This window comes from Ananas comosus, linkage group 13 (genome assembly GCF_001540865.1).
Source record: "Ananas comosus cultivar F153 linkage group 13, ASM154086v1, whole genome shotgun sequence".
NCBI lineage: Eukaryota > Viridiplantae > Streptophyta > Magnoliopsida > Poales > Bromeliaceae > Ananas > Ananas comosus.
In genome coordinates, this window is record NC_033633.1 from 11,258,605 (window position 1) to 11,277,336 (window position 18,732).

The following is an 18,732-nucleotide window of genomic DNA, read 5'->3' on the forward strand; positions in this document are numbered from 1 at the left end:
TCTCTCTCTCTCTCTCTCTCTCTCTCTCTCCTTCGTTCCCTCTCGCTTCTCCTTCCTTGTCTCCCTCAAATCTCTCCACTTCGCCACGCTCTCGTTTCCGATGGAATCAGAATCGCCCACTTCGGATCGAAAAGGTAAAAATTTTGTTTGAATTAGAAATTTCTAAAACCTAAAAAGAAGAATCATAAGCGATTGCTTTTTGTTTTTTTTTTTTTTTTTTTTTTTTGCCCTAGCGGAGTTCGATGGTGGTGATCGAGCCCAATCCCGATGCCGAGGATCGCCGGAGACGGCGTACGAATCTCAGAGCGCCGGGCGCTCCTCCTGAGGCCGCTGCGGCTCCGCCGCCCCGGGGCGTCGCCGGCGCCGGAGACGATGGAGGCGACTCCGACTCCGACGAATCCCCGGAGAGTGCTCGTAACAACATGCGCATAAAAGAGGTCCTTTTTTGTCCCTTTATTTTTACACTCCTCAAATTTCTTTTTTTTCCTCGCAATTTGCATTGTTTAGTTTTAGTGATTTATTATGTCTATTTGATGCATCTTATTTATGACACATCCTAAATTTTTACGGAAATTTTTTTTTTTTTGTTGCTATACTTTTTGTTCATTTTGTATGTAGCAAAGATGATCGAAGTATACACTGATCCCCTCAACTATAGGCCAATTAAAAAATGAATCTCCCTCATCTTTTGATTCTTCATATTTAAGTTATTTTCATCACTAGATTTTCTTAAGCTTAAGCTTTTACGAATGCTTTTTCCGTTGACGGAACCACGGATTTCGGTAACTATTAATAGTTCATAGCTTAGAAGCAGTAGTAGAATGAGGAATTTAGTTTCGTGGCGAGACGTTGCGTTATCTTTTCGTTTCCTCGCATTTTGTTGTATGAAATTTCCGAGACATGTCCTGCAGAGCTCTTCGGGAGTAGAGCCAGCGGAAGACCGAAGCGCCAACTCGAGCGAAGAATGTTCTGCTGGAAAGGAAAACGGAATGGCGGCGGTCGCGCACGAGGAACCCACGACTAGTGCGGCAGACGATGCGCTGGTTCCGAAAGTGGGGATGAGATTCAAGAGCATCGAAGAAGCTTTTCTGTTCTACACGGCGTACGGGTATCGAACCGGCTTCGGCGTCACGAGACGAACGAGCCACAGCATGCACGGAAAGAAGTACCGTCAAACATTTACTTGCTGTAAAGAAGGGAATCCGAGAGTGAAAAAGGCGGTCGTCAAGTGCAGGAGAAGACCCATAGTTAAATGCGGATGCCGAGCCATGATGGTTATAAAAGACCCCGCTTTAAAGGATTCGTGGGTTATCGATTATGTTATACTGAAGCACAATCACCCACTCGATCCCGATCGGGTTCGGTTCATGAAATGCTTCCGAGAACTGCCGATCACGATTAAGAGGCAGCTTCACGTGAACGAATTCCAGGGCACGCTTCCCACCATGCCCATCAACGCGGTCATTTCTCAGGCGGCCGAAAACATGAGTTCCTCGTCCAACCAGAAGGGTTCCAGAAACCTTGCGGATCAGATGAGGAGACTTAGACTTGGAGAGGGAGATGCCGAGGCTCTTACGAAGTTCTTTGACGCCATGCAACTGCGAAACCCGAGCTTTTTTTACAGTTGCGATATGGATGCGAATGGCCTTCTTGCGAACGTCTTTTGGGCTGATGCGAGATCGCGAGCTGCGTATCGGCACTTCAACGACGTTGTTACTTTCGATACGACCTACTCATCGAGCAAATACCATATCCCTTTGGTTCTCTTTCTGGGAGTAAATCACCATGGCCAATCTATCTTGCTAGGTTGCGGTCTTCTCGCCAGCGAGAGTAAAGAATCCTATGTCTGGATCTTTAAAAGGTGGCTAAGGTGCATGAACGACAAGTCTCCGAACGCTATAATTACTAATCAAGACGAAGCAATTCGTGGGGCGGTTCAGGAAGTGCTTCCTAGTGCTCGACATCGTTTTTGCCTCTGGCATGTCATGAGGAAGCTACCTGAAAAGCTGGGGAAAGCGCAAGCGAAGGAGGAAATAGTCAGTAAATTAAGTAAAGCTGTCCATGATTCCATAACCATAAATGAATTCGAGATGGAATGGGAGGAAACAGTTGTTAAATACCAACTCCATGATAATGAGTATCTATCGTCCTTGTATGAAGATCGGAAGCAGTGGGTTCCCGTTTACGTGAGAAGCGCTTTCTGGGCGTCCATGTCTTCCACCCATGATAACGAAAGCGGAAATGCTTTCTTTGATGGTTTCGTGACCTCTAAGACCTCGCTAAAGAAGTTTCTAGAGCAATATGATAGCGTTCTGAAAGATAAGTGGGACAAAGAGGTTCAAGAGGATTTCCACTCATCACACACTTCGCCCCAGCTAATATCCGGATTTGAATTTGAGAAACAAATTGCAAAATTGTATACTGCGAACATGTTTCAGAAGTTCCAAGATGAGGTCAGGCACTTAATCCAATGTGTGTGCACACGAGTCGAGAGGAACGGCCCTATAGTAACGTACATGGTCACCGAACTTATTGAGAGCCGGCAACTTGACTACAAGGTCACCTACAATTCAGCCGAGCACGAGGTGTGGTGTATTTGTTGCTCTTTCGAATATAGTGGTATATTGTGTAGGCATGCATTGTGCGTGCTTCGGCAAGAATTCGTCGTGATATTACCTTCGAAGTATGTATTAGCCCGTTGGAGAAAGGATTTCAAGATATTGCAAGCTTTCAACTCTACTCCACAAATGGCGTTAACGGGCGAAACGGGGAACTACGATGAACTTGTCGCGCGTGGCCAACAATACCTTTTGGATATCGCGGATTTTGCGGCATTTAATCATGATATGAAAGTGTACGCGCTCAACGCTTTGAGGGAGGCGAGGGACAAAGTAGTGAAGCAAGAGGTCTCGCTCGGCGATAGGACCGTCGATGACGATAGCCTTCACAATACTCTTCTCGCGAGCAATATTTGTATTCCCCCGAACATGGACGTACAAAGCGATGGGCTTTTCTTGGCTTCTGCGACCAAGGTCTTCGACTCTCCCCGCGCCCACCCTAAGGTTCCTCATAAGAAGAGGCCTGTTAGCCAGAGGGAAAGAGCTTCTGAGGAATTAAAGAAACAGAGAAGGGAAAACGACTCGATTATCGCCAGTAAAAATGTCGGCCTGCATGTAAGTTTTGTTTGCAAGAACATTCTTGTTTTGTGAATTTAGTTCGATGTAACTCGTACTTACAAATGGGTCTTTTATTAGGTTCTCGAGAATCAGTCTAATGCGGCAGTTCCAATGACCCAATTTACGACACAAGAAAACTTTTCGGTCCAGGTATGTTGAACACGCCAAGGTCATTTCCAATCTCCGGTTTATTACACTAAAAACTCTTCCACCGGTTCTCTCTAGGTGGGGTCGGATCCTTCGCCTTGGTTATACAACCCCTCTTATTTCTATTGGCACGGGGCTGGTATTCAAGACCCGACGAGAAGAACATGATGATGTGCCGTTTAATTTCGTCTTTCGGCGAGTATTCGATTCGTTATAGCACCCTAAAGGTAGTTTCTCTGACCTAACGATGCCGTCGGTGTTTAAACATTATGATCCACTTTTCCACTTTGAGTTCGTGTATCATCATCGTATCTCGTCTCTATACGGCCTCCGAATAATTCATCTGAGAACTTGTTTAAGAATCTTCTTTCCGGACCATTGAAATTTGTTGGACAAAATATTGGTTTTAGATTGGTAGTATTTAGCGAAGATCGAAATCGAGCATATAAACATCTGGGAAGATCCTGCTGCATTGATGTCTCGAAGTTTCGTTATCAGCAGTACGAATAGATCGAAGTTTCGCATTTTGTTATGTAATGCGTCGGTAGAGTATATTAATACATGTTCTTATGTTGCAGGAGAACTGAGCCTCAATGGCACTAAATCTATCGAAGATCCGAACCCAAACTCGCGCACTTTTCTCGCAAACATGAGCTCACTTAGAAGTGGAGTTACCTGATTCAGAAATGGGAGGATAATATGTATCAATGCAATATGTAAATTATGTAGTTTTAGGAAACTCTTTTTTGTTTTGCTGTTTCTTTTCTTTTCTTTTCTTTTCTTTTTTTTATTCCTTTGTGTTGGAGTATTAAGTAGTGGTTGTTGATCCTTGTTTAGTTGAATAATTCAAGCTTATGGTTGAAAAAAAAAAAAGAAGAAATTTCTCTTTTTTTTTTTTGGGCATTGGGGCATCATGCAAAATTCGTGAGAAAAATGCAATGGATGATTTGAGTAAATTTCATTTTGATTCTATGCTAATTGTTATTTGATTCTATGTAAATTTCCTGTAAGTGATTTTCAAGTTAAAAATAATTTTTATTTTAATTCACTGCACCACCACCAACAGCGAAGTTAATTATGGCAAAAGTAGAAATTTTCGTCTGAAAATAACTTCACCCTTATAAAGATGTTTGGGTTTGGATCGGATTTTTAAAAATCCGAACCCGAACCCGAAAATTAAATTATTTTTGTCAACTTCGCATACCACAATAAATCAGTTATACTATATTTTCTACAGTCTCATAAAAAAATACATAAATTTTTTTAGATTCCCCAGTAGGCCTTATATTGTGAATTCAATCAAAATTTAAAGTGCTCATCGACACAGACCATATCTACTGTACCGTATCGTGTCAGTAAAATATCGACATGATACAGTTATCGATGATACAGCTCAAAATTTTTTTTTCTTTAAATTATTTTATAATTTCTCAAAAAAATTCAAAAAACTTTGATAAAAATACATAATAAGCAAATAAAATATTTTATTTTTAAAATATTAAATATTTTATATTATTATATGTTTATATAAATATATATTTTTATGACGCATTGGCCTACAATTCTATTTGAGGAAACTTAAATCCTTTTAGAACCCACCCTTTTTTTCTCTATTAATTAATTAATTAATTAATTAAATCATATATATTATAATAAGGCCGCATATTCTAAAGCATAGGGATATCCCTATCCCCTTCCTCAACCCTCTCTCTCTCTCTCTCTCTCTCTCTTCTCAATCGAGCTTCGCCATTAGCCGAGTCTTAAGCTCACTCTCTCCACCTAATCCAAGTGTATGCTCTCTCTTCTCCCCTTTTTCTCAAAAAACTTTGGATCAAATTGGATACTTGATCGATCTACACAGCTGTAGCTTAACACTGCTTCAATTTTTTTTTCTTTTGGGTTTTTTTTTTTATGGTTTAAATGATCAAGATTAGTGGTAAATTTATGGGCTTTCTCTGTTAGATCATCTTACTAAATTGAATCTATATGGAGATAGTTTGAGTCTATGATTTTTGAGTTTTGGAGTACTTGATTTCTCTACCTAGGTTAAGATTAAGTAGGTATGTGAGCACATTATCCACCATTTGTTTTTCGGAAAAGTTCGAAAAATCGCCCTTGCTGTATAACGCATTTGCAGTTTAGTGCCCTGTTGTTTCGAAGTACTTTATAGATTCTATTGTAGTTTCTGTAATCAACGCGCGATTTTATATACTATGGGTGGTGAAAAGGAGCATTTTTTCGCTCTTTGGTTTTATAAGATGTAGAACTTCGGATAAGGGCGTGTTTGGTTCCTCAGGAAATCATGGAAAACTGTTTTTCGGGGGGAAAAAAAAGAAGTTTTGACATAGTTTTTGCTTCCTGAATAAAAAATCCGGAAAATGAAAGCACTACATTTCCGTAAAATATGGAAAAGAGTTGCCCAAAAAAAACTACTTTTTTTAGGAACTAAATGGACAGGAAATACTTTTCGAGCCAGAAAACTAGCTTCTAGAATATTTTTCGAAAAATCAAACACCCCATAAGTGCTTCATTTTGAATCGCAGGGTAGTAAACCTCAAATTTAGGGAGTGTTTTCTAATGGATGAGATGTGGCGTTAGCTAGAGCAGTTCATTTGAGTGCCTAATTTCTGACTCCTCTAGGAACCATTTTCCTCTTTATTATGTGTTTTATGTTTTCGATGTTGATTGGAAGAGAAACTCGATCAGATTACCTCAACATTTCAATTTAGAAATTGTATAGGAGACACCCCTTTGTCGACACAGAATCACTTGAAATCCAGAGATTCACAGTAAAACTGAGAATGATGGAAATACTTGCATTTTTGTGTGGCGTTTGCGAGTCTAATTGATTCACATGAAGGATATTGATTCTAAGATGATCGCATTATATTGTGCTTGGAATGTAAGCTACGTTTACGAGTTGAGGTATCAGGAAAAGATGAGGGCCATCATGGCGAGAGTCATTGGAAGCACATGCCTCATATTTTATCTCTCCCTTCCTGCTACTAACTCTGCGGAACTGACTTGCTTTGAATTAGTTTTGAGTCAGGCACATCCGGTTGTGTTAGGAAATCAAGCTATCTTGAGTCATGACATAAACTTTGCTTGAATGGAATTAGGGATGAAAGTTGGCATCATGTTAGACTGTCTTAGCAGTTAGAGTGAACTTCCTTACATGGGTATGGAAAAAATGTACAGAACTTAGCTAAACTATGGACAATTTTAAATCGACTACCCGACCTTTCAAAATTTTTATTTTACTACTCAACCTTTGAATTTGTTGATTTGATGAATTTATAGTTGTAAGAATTGTATGTAGTATACTAACTAAATCTGTAAATATAAACGACGCATTCACTATTTGAAGTCAAGGTGTTGTTAACTGACACAAATGAAACAAATTGAAAGGTTGGATATTAAAATCAAATTTTTGAAAGGTCGGATAATCGATTCAAAATGGTCCGTAGTTTAGGGAGGTTCTGTACATTTTTACCTATAGATACTATGTTTCTGTCCATTTCCTTTTATCTAAAAATAGCATGAATTTGAGATCTCGCGCAGAGATTCCTGCTTGTTAATTTAGTTCAGTTATATGCTCCACTGTCAATATATTTTTAAATTACTAATTAGACCTTAACGAAGTCCTCAGTTTCTTGTTCATTGCCATAGATACTGTCTAGACCCCAGATCCAATCATCCGATTAATCCTTTTTAGTATTTACATCATTATAAACAGCAAAATCAGTGTCGCATGGGAGATGATGAATGAGAGTCGAATGGTTTCAACTTTCAATTATATCATAAATATAAATGTGCTTGTCCTCTTTCACAATTATAGTATTTATATATTTAGGTGTCTATCGACTAACGAAAAAACAGCTAGGGCAGTTAGAATTTGGAAATTTCACAATGGAAAATTGATACCTGTAGCTTATGAATTTTCTTTTCATATAGCTCCGTATATTGTTTCTAGTTAATATTTCATGCATCCTTATGAACTTTGCTTGTTGTGAAGGTATGTGATATCATGCAATGTGAAAACTTTTTCCTTTTTTTTTTTTTTTTCCCCTTTTAATTATGAACTTGTATATTCTGGTTTTGTAGGTCTAAATCTACTAAGCAGTAGTAAAAAAACGAAAACAGGATTACAAATGGCTCATTTGCTCTCTACCAGCTGTATTCACAATCCATCTCCAACCACTACTAAACTCAACTTCAAGTCGCTAAACCGATGTCCGCTCACCCAAACCTCTCTCCCAGTCCGAACCTTAAGATCGTCTCTCATGGCCCTCAGATCATATCAGAAAAAACCACTAAAACATTCCATTACTTATGCTACCGCCACCATAGGCCAAAACATTGGAAACAAAACCGATTCTGGAAACGAAGACAACGTTCCAGCGGACTCATCTTCGAAACCCAAAAAGGTAATGGTCATCGGTGGGGACGGCTATTGCGGGTGGGCCACCGCCCTCCACCTCTCCAACAAAGGCTATGAAGTCGCCATTGTCGATAATCTTATCCGCCGCCTCTTCGACCACCAGCTCAGCCTCGACTCCCTCACCCCAATCTCCTCCATCCAGAACCGAATCCGCCGGTGGAAGTCTCTCACTGGCAAATCAATTGATCTCTACATCGGCGACATATGCGATTTTGAGTTCCTTTCCGAGTCCTTTAAGTCTTTCGAGCCCGGCGCAGTTGTCCACTTCGGCGAGCAAAGGTCTGCGCCTTACTCCATGATTGATCGGTCGAGAGCCGTCTTCACTCAACACAACAACGTAATCGGAACCCTGAATGTTTTATTCGCCATTAAAGAATTCAGAGAAGAGTGCCACCTGGTTAAGCTTGGCACGATGGGAGAGTATGGCACTCCGAATATAGATATCGAGGAAGGATATATTACTATAACTCATAACGGGAGAACGGATACATTGCCATATCCGAAGCAAGCGAGCTCCTTTTACCATTTGAGCAAAGTGCATGACTCTCATAATATAGCGTTTACGTGCAAGGCGTGGGGGATAAGAGCCACGGATTTGAACCAAGGAGTGGTTTATGGAGTTCGTACCGATGAAACCGAGATGCACGAAGAGCTCTCCAATAGGTTCGATTATGACGGCGTCTTCGGGACGGCATTGAATAGGTTTTGTGTTCAGGCGGCTGTTGGACACCCGCTTACAGTATACGGCAAGGGTGGTCAGGTATGATGTACCAACCATAATTCTCCTTTAGCGCAATTTTGAACCCACTTCTCCTCTTTTTAACTTTGAAATTTAATTTAATTTAAAATTTGGAGTTTGAAATTTAATTTTGGGATTTTAAATTCGGTTAGTTGGGTTGAAGTCGGACTTTGGCTCCCTCCTAGGCCTGAAATCTCCAAGCGATTTGATTTCACCCAAAATCTCCTAAATTTTTCCAATTTTCCTCTGCAGTCAAACTGCTTTTCTTAAAATCTGTATCAAACAGATTTGAAATTGGGTTTGAAACTTGCACCATTGGATTCCTCTTCGATAATACCTTCCTGTGAAATTACTTTTGTGCGCAATAATCCTTCGTTGCTCTCCTCAAATAACTTGGTTGCATATATCAAACATAATTCCACTTCATGATGACAACATAACTTGTTCACCGCAATCAGTTCCTCATTTTTCGGGGGGCATGCTTACATTGTTCCTTTGGATTTCGTAGATTCTGGTAAATGTGATTTGAGCCTTTTTTGTTTAAGTCGTTTTATTTTATTTTTTGAAAGTGATAACAGGCCAGGTAGACCTGCTTACCAGAATAATGTACTACTACATGAAATTTTATACATCTCCAAAGTTTACATACATAGTTCACTGATAATTCGTTTCGAAGTCAAAAAATAGTTTTTGATGATTTAGCTGAAGCTAAAATTTAGATAGAGAAGTAGCTAAGGAAGATCTTCAATAGAGATTTGATTCCGACTGCAACTGATCTTGGGTTTTTAGAGTCATTTTTATTGATTTTGTAATTTAAGTATGTTCTCTACTCTTAGTAAATCTTCTTTTTCGTAAACTTCACGCAGACGCGAGGATATTTAGATATCAGAGACACAGTTCAGTGCGTCGAGCTCGCGATCGCCAACCCAGCCAAACCAGGCGAGTTCAGGGTCTTCAACCAGTTCACCGAGCAATTCTCCGTCAACGAGCTCGCACAACTCGTCACGAGAGCCGGAACGAAGCTCGGGCTCGACGTTCGAGCCGTGTCGGTCCCGAACCCTCGGGTGGAAGCCGAAGAGCACTACTACAACGCGAAGCACACCAAGCTCATCGAGCTCGGCCTCGTCCCGCACCTGCTCTCTGACTCCCTCCTCGATTCGCTCCTCAACTTTGCGATCAAGTATAAGGACCGAGTTGACCCCGCCCAAATAATGCCGAACGTCTCGTGGAAGAAGATCGGCGCCAAACCGAAGACTGTCGCGCTTTAGCTGTTCTAACTTGTTTATAATAAGTGATTACTATGTTTCCAATCATATAGTTGGCATAGTATCTGTTGTATTTTATGAGATTAGGTTCAACTCTTTTTCTTTTTTTTTTTTCTTTTTTTTGGTTAAGAGATCATGGTGAACATTAAACACTTTATAAGGGTTTTTGCTTTTTCTATTTATGCATTATTGTGATTGTATAATGATTAGCAAAATTTTTCCATGTTACGTTGACTTTCACTCCGTTGACCTCGCACAAACGCTATTGTTGTAATTTTTTTTTAATCTATAAATATATGTGATTCGAGGCAAATAAAAAAAAAAAAAAATTCCCTCCTTGCACTTTAGAATTATCATTTTTTATAAATATTTACTTTAATTTGAATTCTATATTTTCTACCACAATTTTAAATAATATTGTGGACCGAACTCCTGTTGACTCCTTAGAACGTTGCCTACACCGGGCGCATCATATTTGTACACTATTTTTTTAGGGAAAATTTCTTCACTGCCCTTCCAAATAAGTCTAATATCATAAACACCCCTATAAAAATTAAAATATCATAAAAAACCTTCCAAAAGAGAGAAATTTTCAAAAATAACCTTCACATTAAGTTGTCATCAATTTTGAATAGACAGGCAAATAAAATTCCAACTTTACCCCTGTTGTCATTACCATCTTAAAATATTTAATTAGCTATAAAATCATTTATAACTTTATAAACACCCCTTTAAATTATAAATAATCTACATTGAGAGATAAGTTTTTATCAAGTATAATATATATATATATATATATATATATATATATATATATAGAGTCCGACTACTATACTATTATGAGTACGATCGTCCTCATACTCATAAGTTGTTTTCGATGATAGAGCTTCCGAATCGACGATCCACACCGTTAAACGTTATTTACAGCATTTAAAACTTATAGAAATCAAATTTTATAATTTTTCGACATCATTTACCTTACGATCAAGATGTCACAAATTTGACAATTTTTAACGGCCGGTATGGGATACTTGCTAGTTTAACGGTGTAAAAGAATCGAAATTTGTTGAATTTTTGATAAAAAATTGTATTTACTACATAGATAAAGATCAATAACTCTGATCTTGAATTGAAGGATCCGATCATCCTTTTTTAGGATGTCATTCGATTTTGACCGTTCATTTTATGCCCGCTTGATGGACTTTATTATTTGAAAAAAAAAAATTAAGCAAAAATTTGTTTAAAGTATTAACTAACTCATTAAAATAAGGTTAAACAATTTATTCAAAATATAACCTAAATATATATATACATGATGTGAACTAAGTTATTTGAACTGGCATAAATTTATGTGCTTTAGCATCTCAAATTTCAAAATAAATGATGTAAAGTATCTTATTTTGTAAACCACACAGTAGTAAACTAAAATGATGTATTTTAGTCTTTATTTTAATATTTTAAAATAAATATTATTATGCTAAAATACTTTTGTAAAAGATTTTAGATGTTACGGGCAAAATGGACATTTTCACTATATTTATGATAATCTAAATATTTTAGCATTCTAGAAAGAAATGAAAAGTAACGATAAGGGTATATTTGAAAGATAATAAGCTTTTGTAGAGGTATCTATGATATAATCAAATTTATAGGGGCGCTATGATATTTTTGAAGTTTAGAGGGGCACCAATGAAATTGACCCTTTTCTTTTTAGGTACACGTCCCTGCAAATATGGTGAATTGCAGATATATCCCTACAAAGCTCAACTTTCATAAGTTATTCCTACAAATGTTCTAATGTATTCAGATATGCCCCTCTGGTTAGGATCCGTTAGAGAGCTGTTAATTTTTTAACAGTAGAGTTGTGAAATGATAATTTTGTTCTTACCCTCTTCCTCTTCCTCTTCCTCTTTAGGCTGCTGGAGCGGACGGCGGCGGTGGTGACGGCGACGGCGACCTTGCGGAGCTTGTCGGGGTTGCGGCCAACGAGGATGCGGAAGAAGCGGAAGGCGAAGGCGCGGCCTATGCCGTCGGAGGCGCCCGTGACGACGGCCCACGCGGGCACCACGACGGCGACGACGATCGGGTTATCGATGATGACGAAGAAGAAAAGGGAGGAGAAAAGGAGAAGAAAAGGAGGATATGGAGAAAAGGAGGAAGAAGAAGAAGAAGAAGCAGGAGAGGAAGAGGAAGAGGAAGAAGAAGAAGAAAAAGAAGAAGAAGAAGAAGAAGAATGGCAAAATTATCAATTCACATTATTAATTAACCCAAGATAAGTATTTTAACTATGGTTAACGAAATTTCTCTAACGGACCCTAACGGTAGGGACATATCTGAATACATTAGGACTTTTATAGGGATAAATTATGAAAGTTGAACTTTATAGCGATATATTTGTAATTCACCATATTTGCAGAGATGTGTATGCAATTAACCCTTTATATTTTGAATTAATAGTTAAATTAAAATTATAATCTCTAGCATTCATATTTACTAGTTAAACGCCCGCGCTTCGCTGCGGAAAAAAAAATTACAATAAATATACAATAATAATTAATAAATAATAATTAAAAAATATTAAAAAATAAAAATTATTTATATTAGAGATTTACTTAAAATTAAGCCACAACAAATATAATCTTTTCTTTCTTATTTTGATTCGCTTTTGGGTCCGTTATTAATTGTCCTTATTATTTTCTCATATATAGTTTTGAGATTAATTTTCTATTTTCTCTTTTATTATATTTGGTTGGCCGAAAGTGAACGCCTGAAGTACTATTTTTAGAAAATGACATTTTATAAGTTAGTTTGTTTGTGAAAATAGATAGTTTGCATTTGGAATTAATTTCAATAATCAAATAGTAAATCAAAATTTGAGTCAAATCATGAATTCAAATTATGAATTCAAATTTGAATTAAGATTTAATCTTTAAGTTGAAATATGATTTTAGAAGTTAATTTTAATTATAAGGTATAACTTAAAATTTAAATTCAAATTAAATTTGATTATATGTCTTAAATTTTAATTATAAATTTTAATCACAATTAGGTTTAAATTTAAAATTTAAAATTTAATTTTGAATTCCAAGTGTAAATTTAAATTTAAATTTAATTTATAGTCGTTTGTTTATATTTTTACTTTTTTAATATAATCAAATAATCAAACAATCGAAATCATCAAAACCAAATTTTTTTATTTTTTACTTTATATCCAACCAAACAATGAAATTCAAAAATTACTTTCCTAAAAGCCACTTTTATAAAATTAACTTTTTTCACTTCAATCATTTTTAGGCAACTAATCATGAGATTATAATTTGTATTATACCCCAAATCTATTTTATCTGTGCACTTATTAAATATAAATTAAAAATGTTATTCTTAGGTAGGTAGTGTAAGCTATCAGAGAAAATAATTGTTTTTCATAATTTAATGTAGTATTAAAATAGAAGGTTATAATTTTGGATTTTGATATGCTCCTAACTTTATTTAATTTTCTTTCATTTATTCAAGTAAATGTTAGGTCTCTTAAAAGTGGAGTCCAGATATTAGAAGATATGTTAAATAAAAAAGAATCACAAAATAGTATAGTGACTCCTGTGTCCCTAATACAATTTTGTTTGTGAGCGACGCAGCTCTTAAATTAGTTGCCGCAACCACCACCACCGCAGCCCCAACCTCTATCCCTTCATTAGCCCTTGCCCGTCTGCCGCCGCTCGCTCTCCACCCGCGCGCCGGCCCTTGATGCCTCCGCGGCCCTCGCCGCGGCCTCCGTGGCCGCTGCTGCTGCCGCCGCTGCGCTCTTGCCCCTGCTTCCCCTCCTGCTCCTCCTAGTCGTCGTCCTTCTCCTCGCTCTCCTCCTCCGCCGATTACGCGAGATCCTCCGGAGCATCGGGGAACGGGGCGGTGGGGAGGGTTTCGTGCCTCATCGAGAGCGAGCCCGCCTTCAAGAGCTCCAGATCCATCGGATTCCAGCTCCCGCGCTCCAGATCGATCGCCGTCACCTCCGGTCATGGCATCGGCGGAGGAGAGGAGGGGGAGGCGAAGAGGCGGGGATGGGCGGCGCTGTGGCCGTTCTCGAGGTCGGCGGCGGCGGCGGCGGCGGCGGAGGCGGAGGGGGTGAAGTTGTCGAGATGGAGATCAGGTTCCGGAGGTGGAAGAGAGGGGAAAGGCAAGGGGCGGCATTGGCACTTTCTAAGCCCGATGAAAGCTTTTGGGTTAAGATAGAGAGAACGGAAGAGAGCTAGAGAGAGAGTAGGGGAGAGGAGGAGAGAGAGAGAGAGAGAGCAAGAAGGAGAGGATTTTCTTGGGAAAGAGGATTTTCTTGGGAAAGAAAGAGCTGTTGGAGGTTAGGGTTTTTGGGTGCTTAAAGTATTACACCAAAAGACGTCAAGTTTGGAACGCTCAACAGTGTTACCTTCAGCGTAAGAAACCCTAAATTTAATAAATAAGCTAATTGGGCTCCAGAGATATGGGCCTTAATACGCTTTCACTTATTGGGCTTGTATGTGAACATATTATTTGGATTATATTATAACAAAATATCCAATAACAATATATCCAACAATCTCTTCCTATGTTCACTATACAGTACAATCCAATACAGTGGTCAGTGTAATGTTCAAACAATTATGAATCATCCACATTCAGTCCAAGACAATCAACTCAGATTAAAAACTCAATCATCAATTGTAATTCAAATGAGTGAATCATTCTTATCATGAATCTGTTCTGAGATCGACATATCCAAAATGATTCTCAAAATCAGTTCACAACCAACATATGCATAACGGTCAAATATAAGTAGGCCAGTCAAAATAATCCAAGGCCTTACAAATAAAAGAAAAAGACATAATAATATTCACAAATATAGATAGCCAAAAACAAGTCTTAAGTAAATGGACTCCATCAAAACAGGTAATAGTAGGTGAACTGTCAAGTTCCCGTACACTCTAAATGATATATATATTCATTCATCAAATAGATCATCCTGATCTGGATCTCACTTATTAAGCTCTCCTCCATCCCTGCCATCCTCTGTAGAATATCAAATATAAATTTCATATTATCATGAATTTAATCATTTGAATAATCCACTAAAAATGTCTAGTTCTACTAAAAGAACTTAGCATCATAACATCAGGCAGAGAAGAATATATATTAATGTCATAAAGCATCATAATATCATGTTCACAAGTATCAAGCCAGTTTCATAAATTATGAATAAAGCCTAAATAGTTTGATTTATAAAGAGCCATCAACTTAAGTTTATTTGTAAGAGAATAATCATTGTCTAGTTTCAAAGAACATGACCAAAACCAACAGACTTCTTATGCATATAGCTATTTCTATGTTTCAATTTGGAATGTCACAGTTACTAATTCTTTTAAGTCAAATAATCTAGCATCAAGTTTGGAATGAGATCATTTAACTAAGAAAAGAATAGTCCAGCCTAGTTGGATTGTATCATCAAGTTTGGAATGACACAAGCCTTCCAGGTAGAACTTTGAACTAGGTTAAAGTCATTTTCATCAAGTTTGGAATGAAACAACTCACCTTTTTCAAATTAGTCCGCAACCATGAACATCGATGAAACATATAAATTGTGCTTGACCACCAAAGGAAGGAAGATTCGATAATTCAAAACATACAATTAGAAAGTAAGTAAATGGTAATTAAGACTAATTTACATAGTCTTTAACCCCATTTCCCCCACTGTTTTGAATAATCGATCTTTAGTCATACCTTTTGTGAGAGTATCGGCCATGTTATCCTTCGATCTCACATCGATCAAGGTGATAACCCCTTGTTCTCTCAGATAATTCAACAACGCATGTCTCAGTCTCACATGTCTTCTCTTTGAATTAAAGAAAGCATTTTTGACAACTTGGACAGCTGCTTGATTATCACAGAACAGGCTTAAAGAATTAATCTGTAGCCGAGTCAAAGGAATATCCAAAATCAGATTCTTTATCCATTCTGCTTCTTCGCCAGCGGAAGCTAAAGCAAAAAGTTCCGATTCCATAGACGACAAGGCAATACAAGTCTGTCTTTTGGATTTCCAAGTAATAGCAGCTCCACCCAAAGTGAATACATATCCACTTGTGGACTTACTATTTCCAATTTCTGAGCACCATGAGGCATCAGAATATCCATCCACAGTTGGAGGATAACCAGAATAACATAGAGCATAATCTTTCGTACCTTTAAGGTATCTCATCAGCCTACTAAGGGCATCCCAATGCTCTTTACTAGGATTACTAGTGAAACGACTCAGCATGCCAACTGTAAAGGCGATGTCGGGTCTAGTGCAACTCATAGCATACATGAGACTACCAATCAGTTTTGAGTACTTTAATTGATCCACACTGGTCCCTTCATTAGGACTCAGTCTTTTATTATAATCACATGGTGTCTCACTCGGTTTACAATCACTGTATCCCCAGGTAGAAAGTAGCTGCTCAATATAATGAGTCTGGCTAAGGGAGATGACTTGCCTTTCAAATCTTACTTTCATACCAAGAATGGTATTAGCAATACCAAGATCTTTCATGTCAAATTCTTTAGCTAAAGTAGCTTTCACGTCACTCACTACAGAATGATCGGAGCCAAGAATTAACATGTCATCAACATATAAGCAAATGATGACTATCTTATTTGACACAGAACGATGGTAAAGGCATTTATCTGAATAGCTAGACTGAAAGCCATAACTCTTTACCACTTTGTCAAATTTAAGATGCCACATCTTAGGTGCTTGTTTAAGACCGTACAAAGATTTATTCAATTTACAAACTTTGTCCTCAAGACCTTTCATGACATACCCTTCAGGTTGTTCCATGTAGATTTCTTCATTTAACTCTCCATTTAGAAAAGCTGTTTTTACATCCATTTGATGCACTACAAAGTGTTCAATAGATGCCAAAGCAAGAAGAATTCTTATAGTTGATAGATGACACACAGGTGAATAAACATCAAAATAGTCTATTCCACTCTGCTGTTTATAGCCTTTAGCTACTAAGCGTGCTTTGTATCTGGCTATTGATCCATCACTATTCAGTTTCTTTTTCAATACCCACTTACAGCCTATAGCCTTAGCCCCTTTAGGCAAATTGACTAGCTGCCAAGTGTGGTTCTGCAACAGAGAGCTCATTTCATCATCTATGGCTTCTGCCCACAGTAGGGATTCCCTAGATCTCATTGCTTCTTGATAAGAAAATGGATCATCCTCGAGATGGTAAGTAACAAAATTCTCACCAAAACTTTTGGGAACTCTCTCTCTTGTAGATATTCTAACTGGAACTGATTCAATAGCCAATTGTGTGGGATTAGTGTCAGAAGGGCCTGCTTCAGATTCTACAGGAGATTCTGAAATCATATCTGTAGATCCAGAAACATTCAAGCCATGATCTCTGAGAAACTTATTCTCAAAGAATTCTGCATCTCTAGATTCTATCACTGTGTTAGTAGATAGATCTAAAAACCTATCTGCAGCACTATCTTCTGCACTGCCTAGATATACACAGGTAATGGTTCTAGGTCCCACCTTAGGCCTCTTTGGATCTTGTATTCTTACATAAGCAATACAGCCCCAGGTCTTAAGAGTATCATATCTACAAGGATGCTTATGCCATATCTCATAAGGTGTCATAGACAACTTAGAGTGTGGCAACCTGTTCAGGATGTGATTAGCAGTCAGAACTGCTTCTCCCCAATAGGAGGAAGGCATGCCAGCTGTAAGTAACATAGAATTTAACATTTCAGTTAACGTTCTATTCTTACGCTCAGCAACACCATTTGATTGGGGTGAGTAAGGAGCAGTGGTTTCAAGTATTATGCCCTCTGAAGCACAAAATTCCTTGAACCCTGTCATTGTATATTCTCCTCCTCTATCACTCCTAAACCTCTTAATTTTCATGTTGAGTTGATTTTCTACTCTAGATTTGAAAATTTTAAACTTTTCAAAAGCCTCATCTTTCGATTTCAACAAATAGACATGACAATATCTAGAAAAATCGTCTATGAATGTTATCAAATACTTTCGACCACCTCTAGTGACGTAATTTCTAAAATCACAAAGATCAGAATGTATTAGCTCAAGAAGTTGTGTGCTTTTAGAAACCATCTTAAAAGGTTTTCTAGTGATCTTAGCTTGTGCACACACTTCACATTTGTCAAATCGAATAGAAGTATCCAATGGAATGTTGTGAGTTTTAGCTAGAAGTTGCATTTTCCTGTAGTTCACATGTCCAAGTCTATTGTGCAACAACTTTGGATCAATCAGAATAGAACTCACATGGTTTATGCTATCAGTATCTAAACTCAACCTATACATACCATTAACCATGAATGCACAACCAAAATAACATGAGTTAACTGATAAGGTTACTCTACCATTCATAGTTGAAAAGGACATACCAGCTTTATCAAGTAAGCTCATAGATATCAAATTCTTTTTAAGTAAAGGTACTACTCTAACATGTTTCAGAGTTAGTAATTTACCTGAAGAAAGCACCAAATTTGCAGTTCCAGTATGAGTCACTTCTGCCTCACCACCATTGCAATTTTCCACGGTGTCTTTCACTTCTGTGACCTCTGTGAGTAGGTTCTTGTCATTTGCAGCATGACAAGTAGCGCCACTATCCAACCACCACTCAGTAGAAATACTAGCCTTTCCAATTTTCATCATTCCAATGAAAGCTTGAGGCTCAGATTCACTAGTTAGCATATTAGCCTCACTTTGTGGTGTGTTATTCTTTGGCTTCTTTGGTAGTCTACACTCTGCTGCCCAGTGACCCCATTTTCCACAGTTATGGCACTTTCCTTTCTTTTTCTTTTTGGAGATAGTCTTTTTGACCTCTAGCTGTGAAGAAGATTCACCTTTTGGTGACTTGGATCTTTTCTGAGGTTTATTGAAGTGTGAAACTAAGTTGGCAACTGACTTTTGTTGTCCTACTTGTTCTA

The 18,732-nt window shown here is 37.9% G+C and overlaps 2 protein-coding genes across 2 annotated transcripts; both read left to right on the forward strand.

Moving 5' to 3' along the window:
* On the forward strand, window positions 209-4,279 carry LOC109719563 (protein FAR1-RELATED SEQUENCE 6-like). Its single transcript, XM_020246323.1, has 5 exons — window positions 209-437; window positions 912-3,173; window positions 3,255-3,326; window positions 3,402-3,550; window positions 3,902-4,279. Exons 1-4 carry the CDS (start codon window positions 243-245, stop codon window positions 3,489-3,491), a joined length of 2,619 nt encoding a protein of 872 aa, XP_020101912.1. The 5' UTR covers window positions 209-242; the 3' UTR covers window positions 3,492-3,550; window positions 3,902-4,279.
* Window positions 4,990-9,957, forward strand: LOC109719544 (UDP-sulfoquinovose synthase, chloroplastic). Its single transcript, XM_020246292.1, has 3 exons — window positions 4,990-5,113; window positions 7,428-8,524; window positions 9,370-9,957. The coding sequence occupies exons 2-3, from the start codon at window positions 7,475-7,477 to the stop codon at window positions 9,769-9,771; spliced, it is 1,452 nt and encodes a 483-aa protein (XP_020101881.1). The 5' UTR covers window positions 4,990-5,113; window positions 7,428-7,474; the 3' UTR covers window positions 9,772-9,957.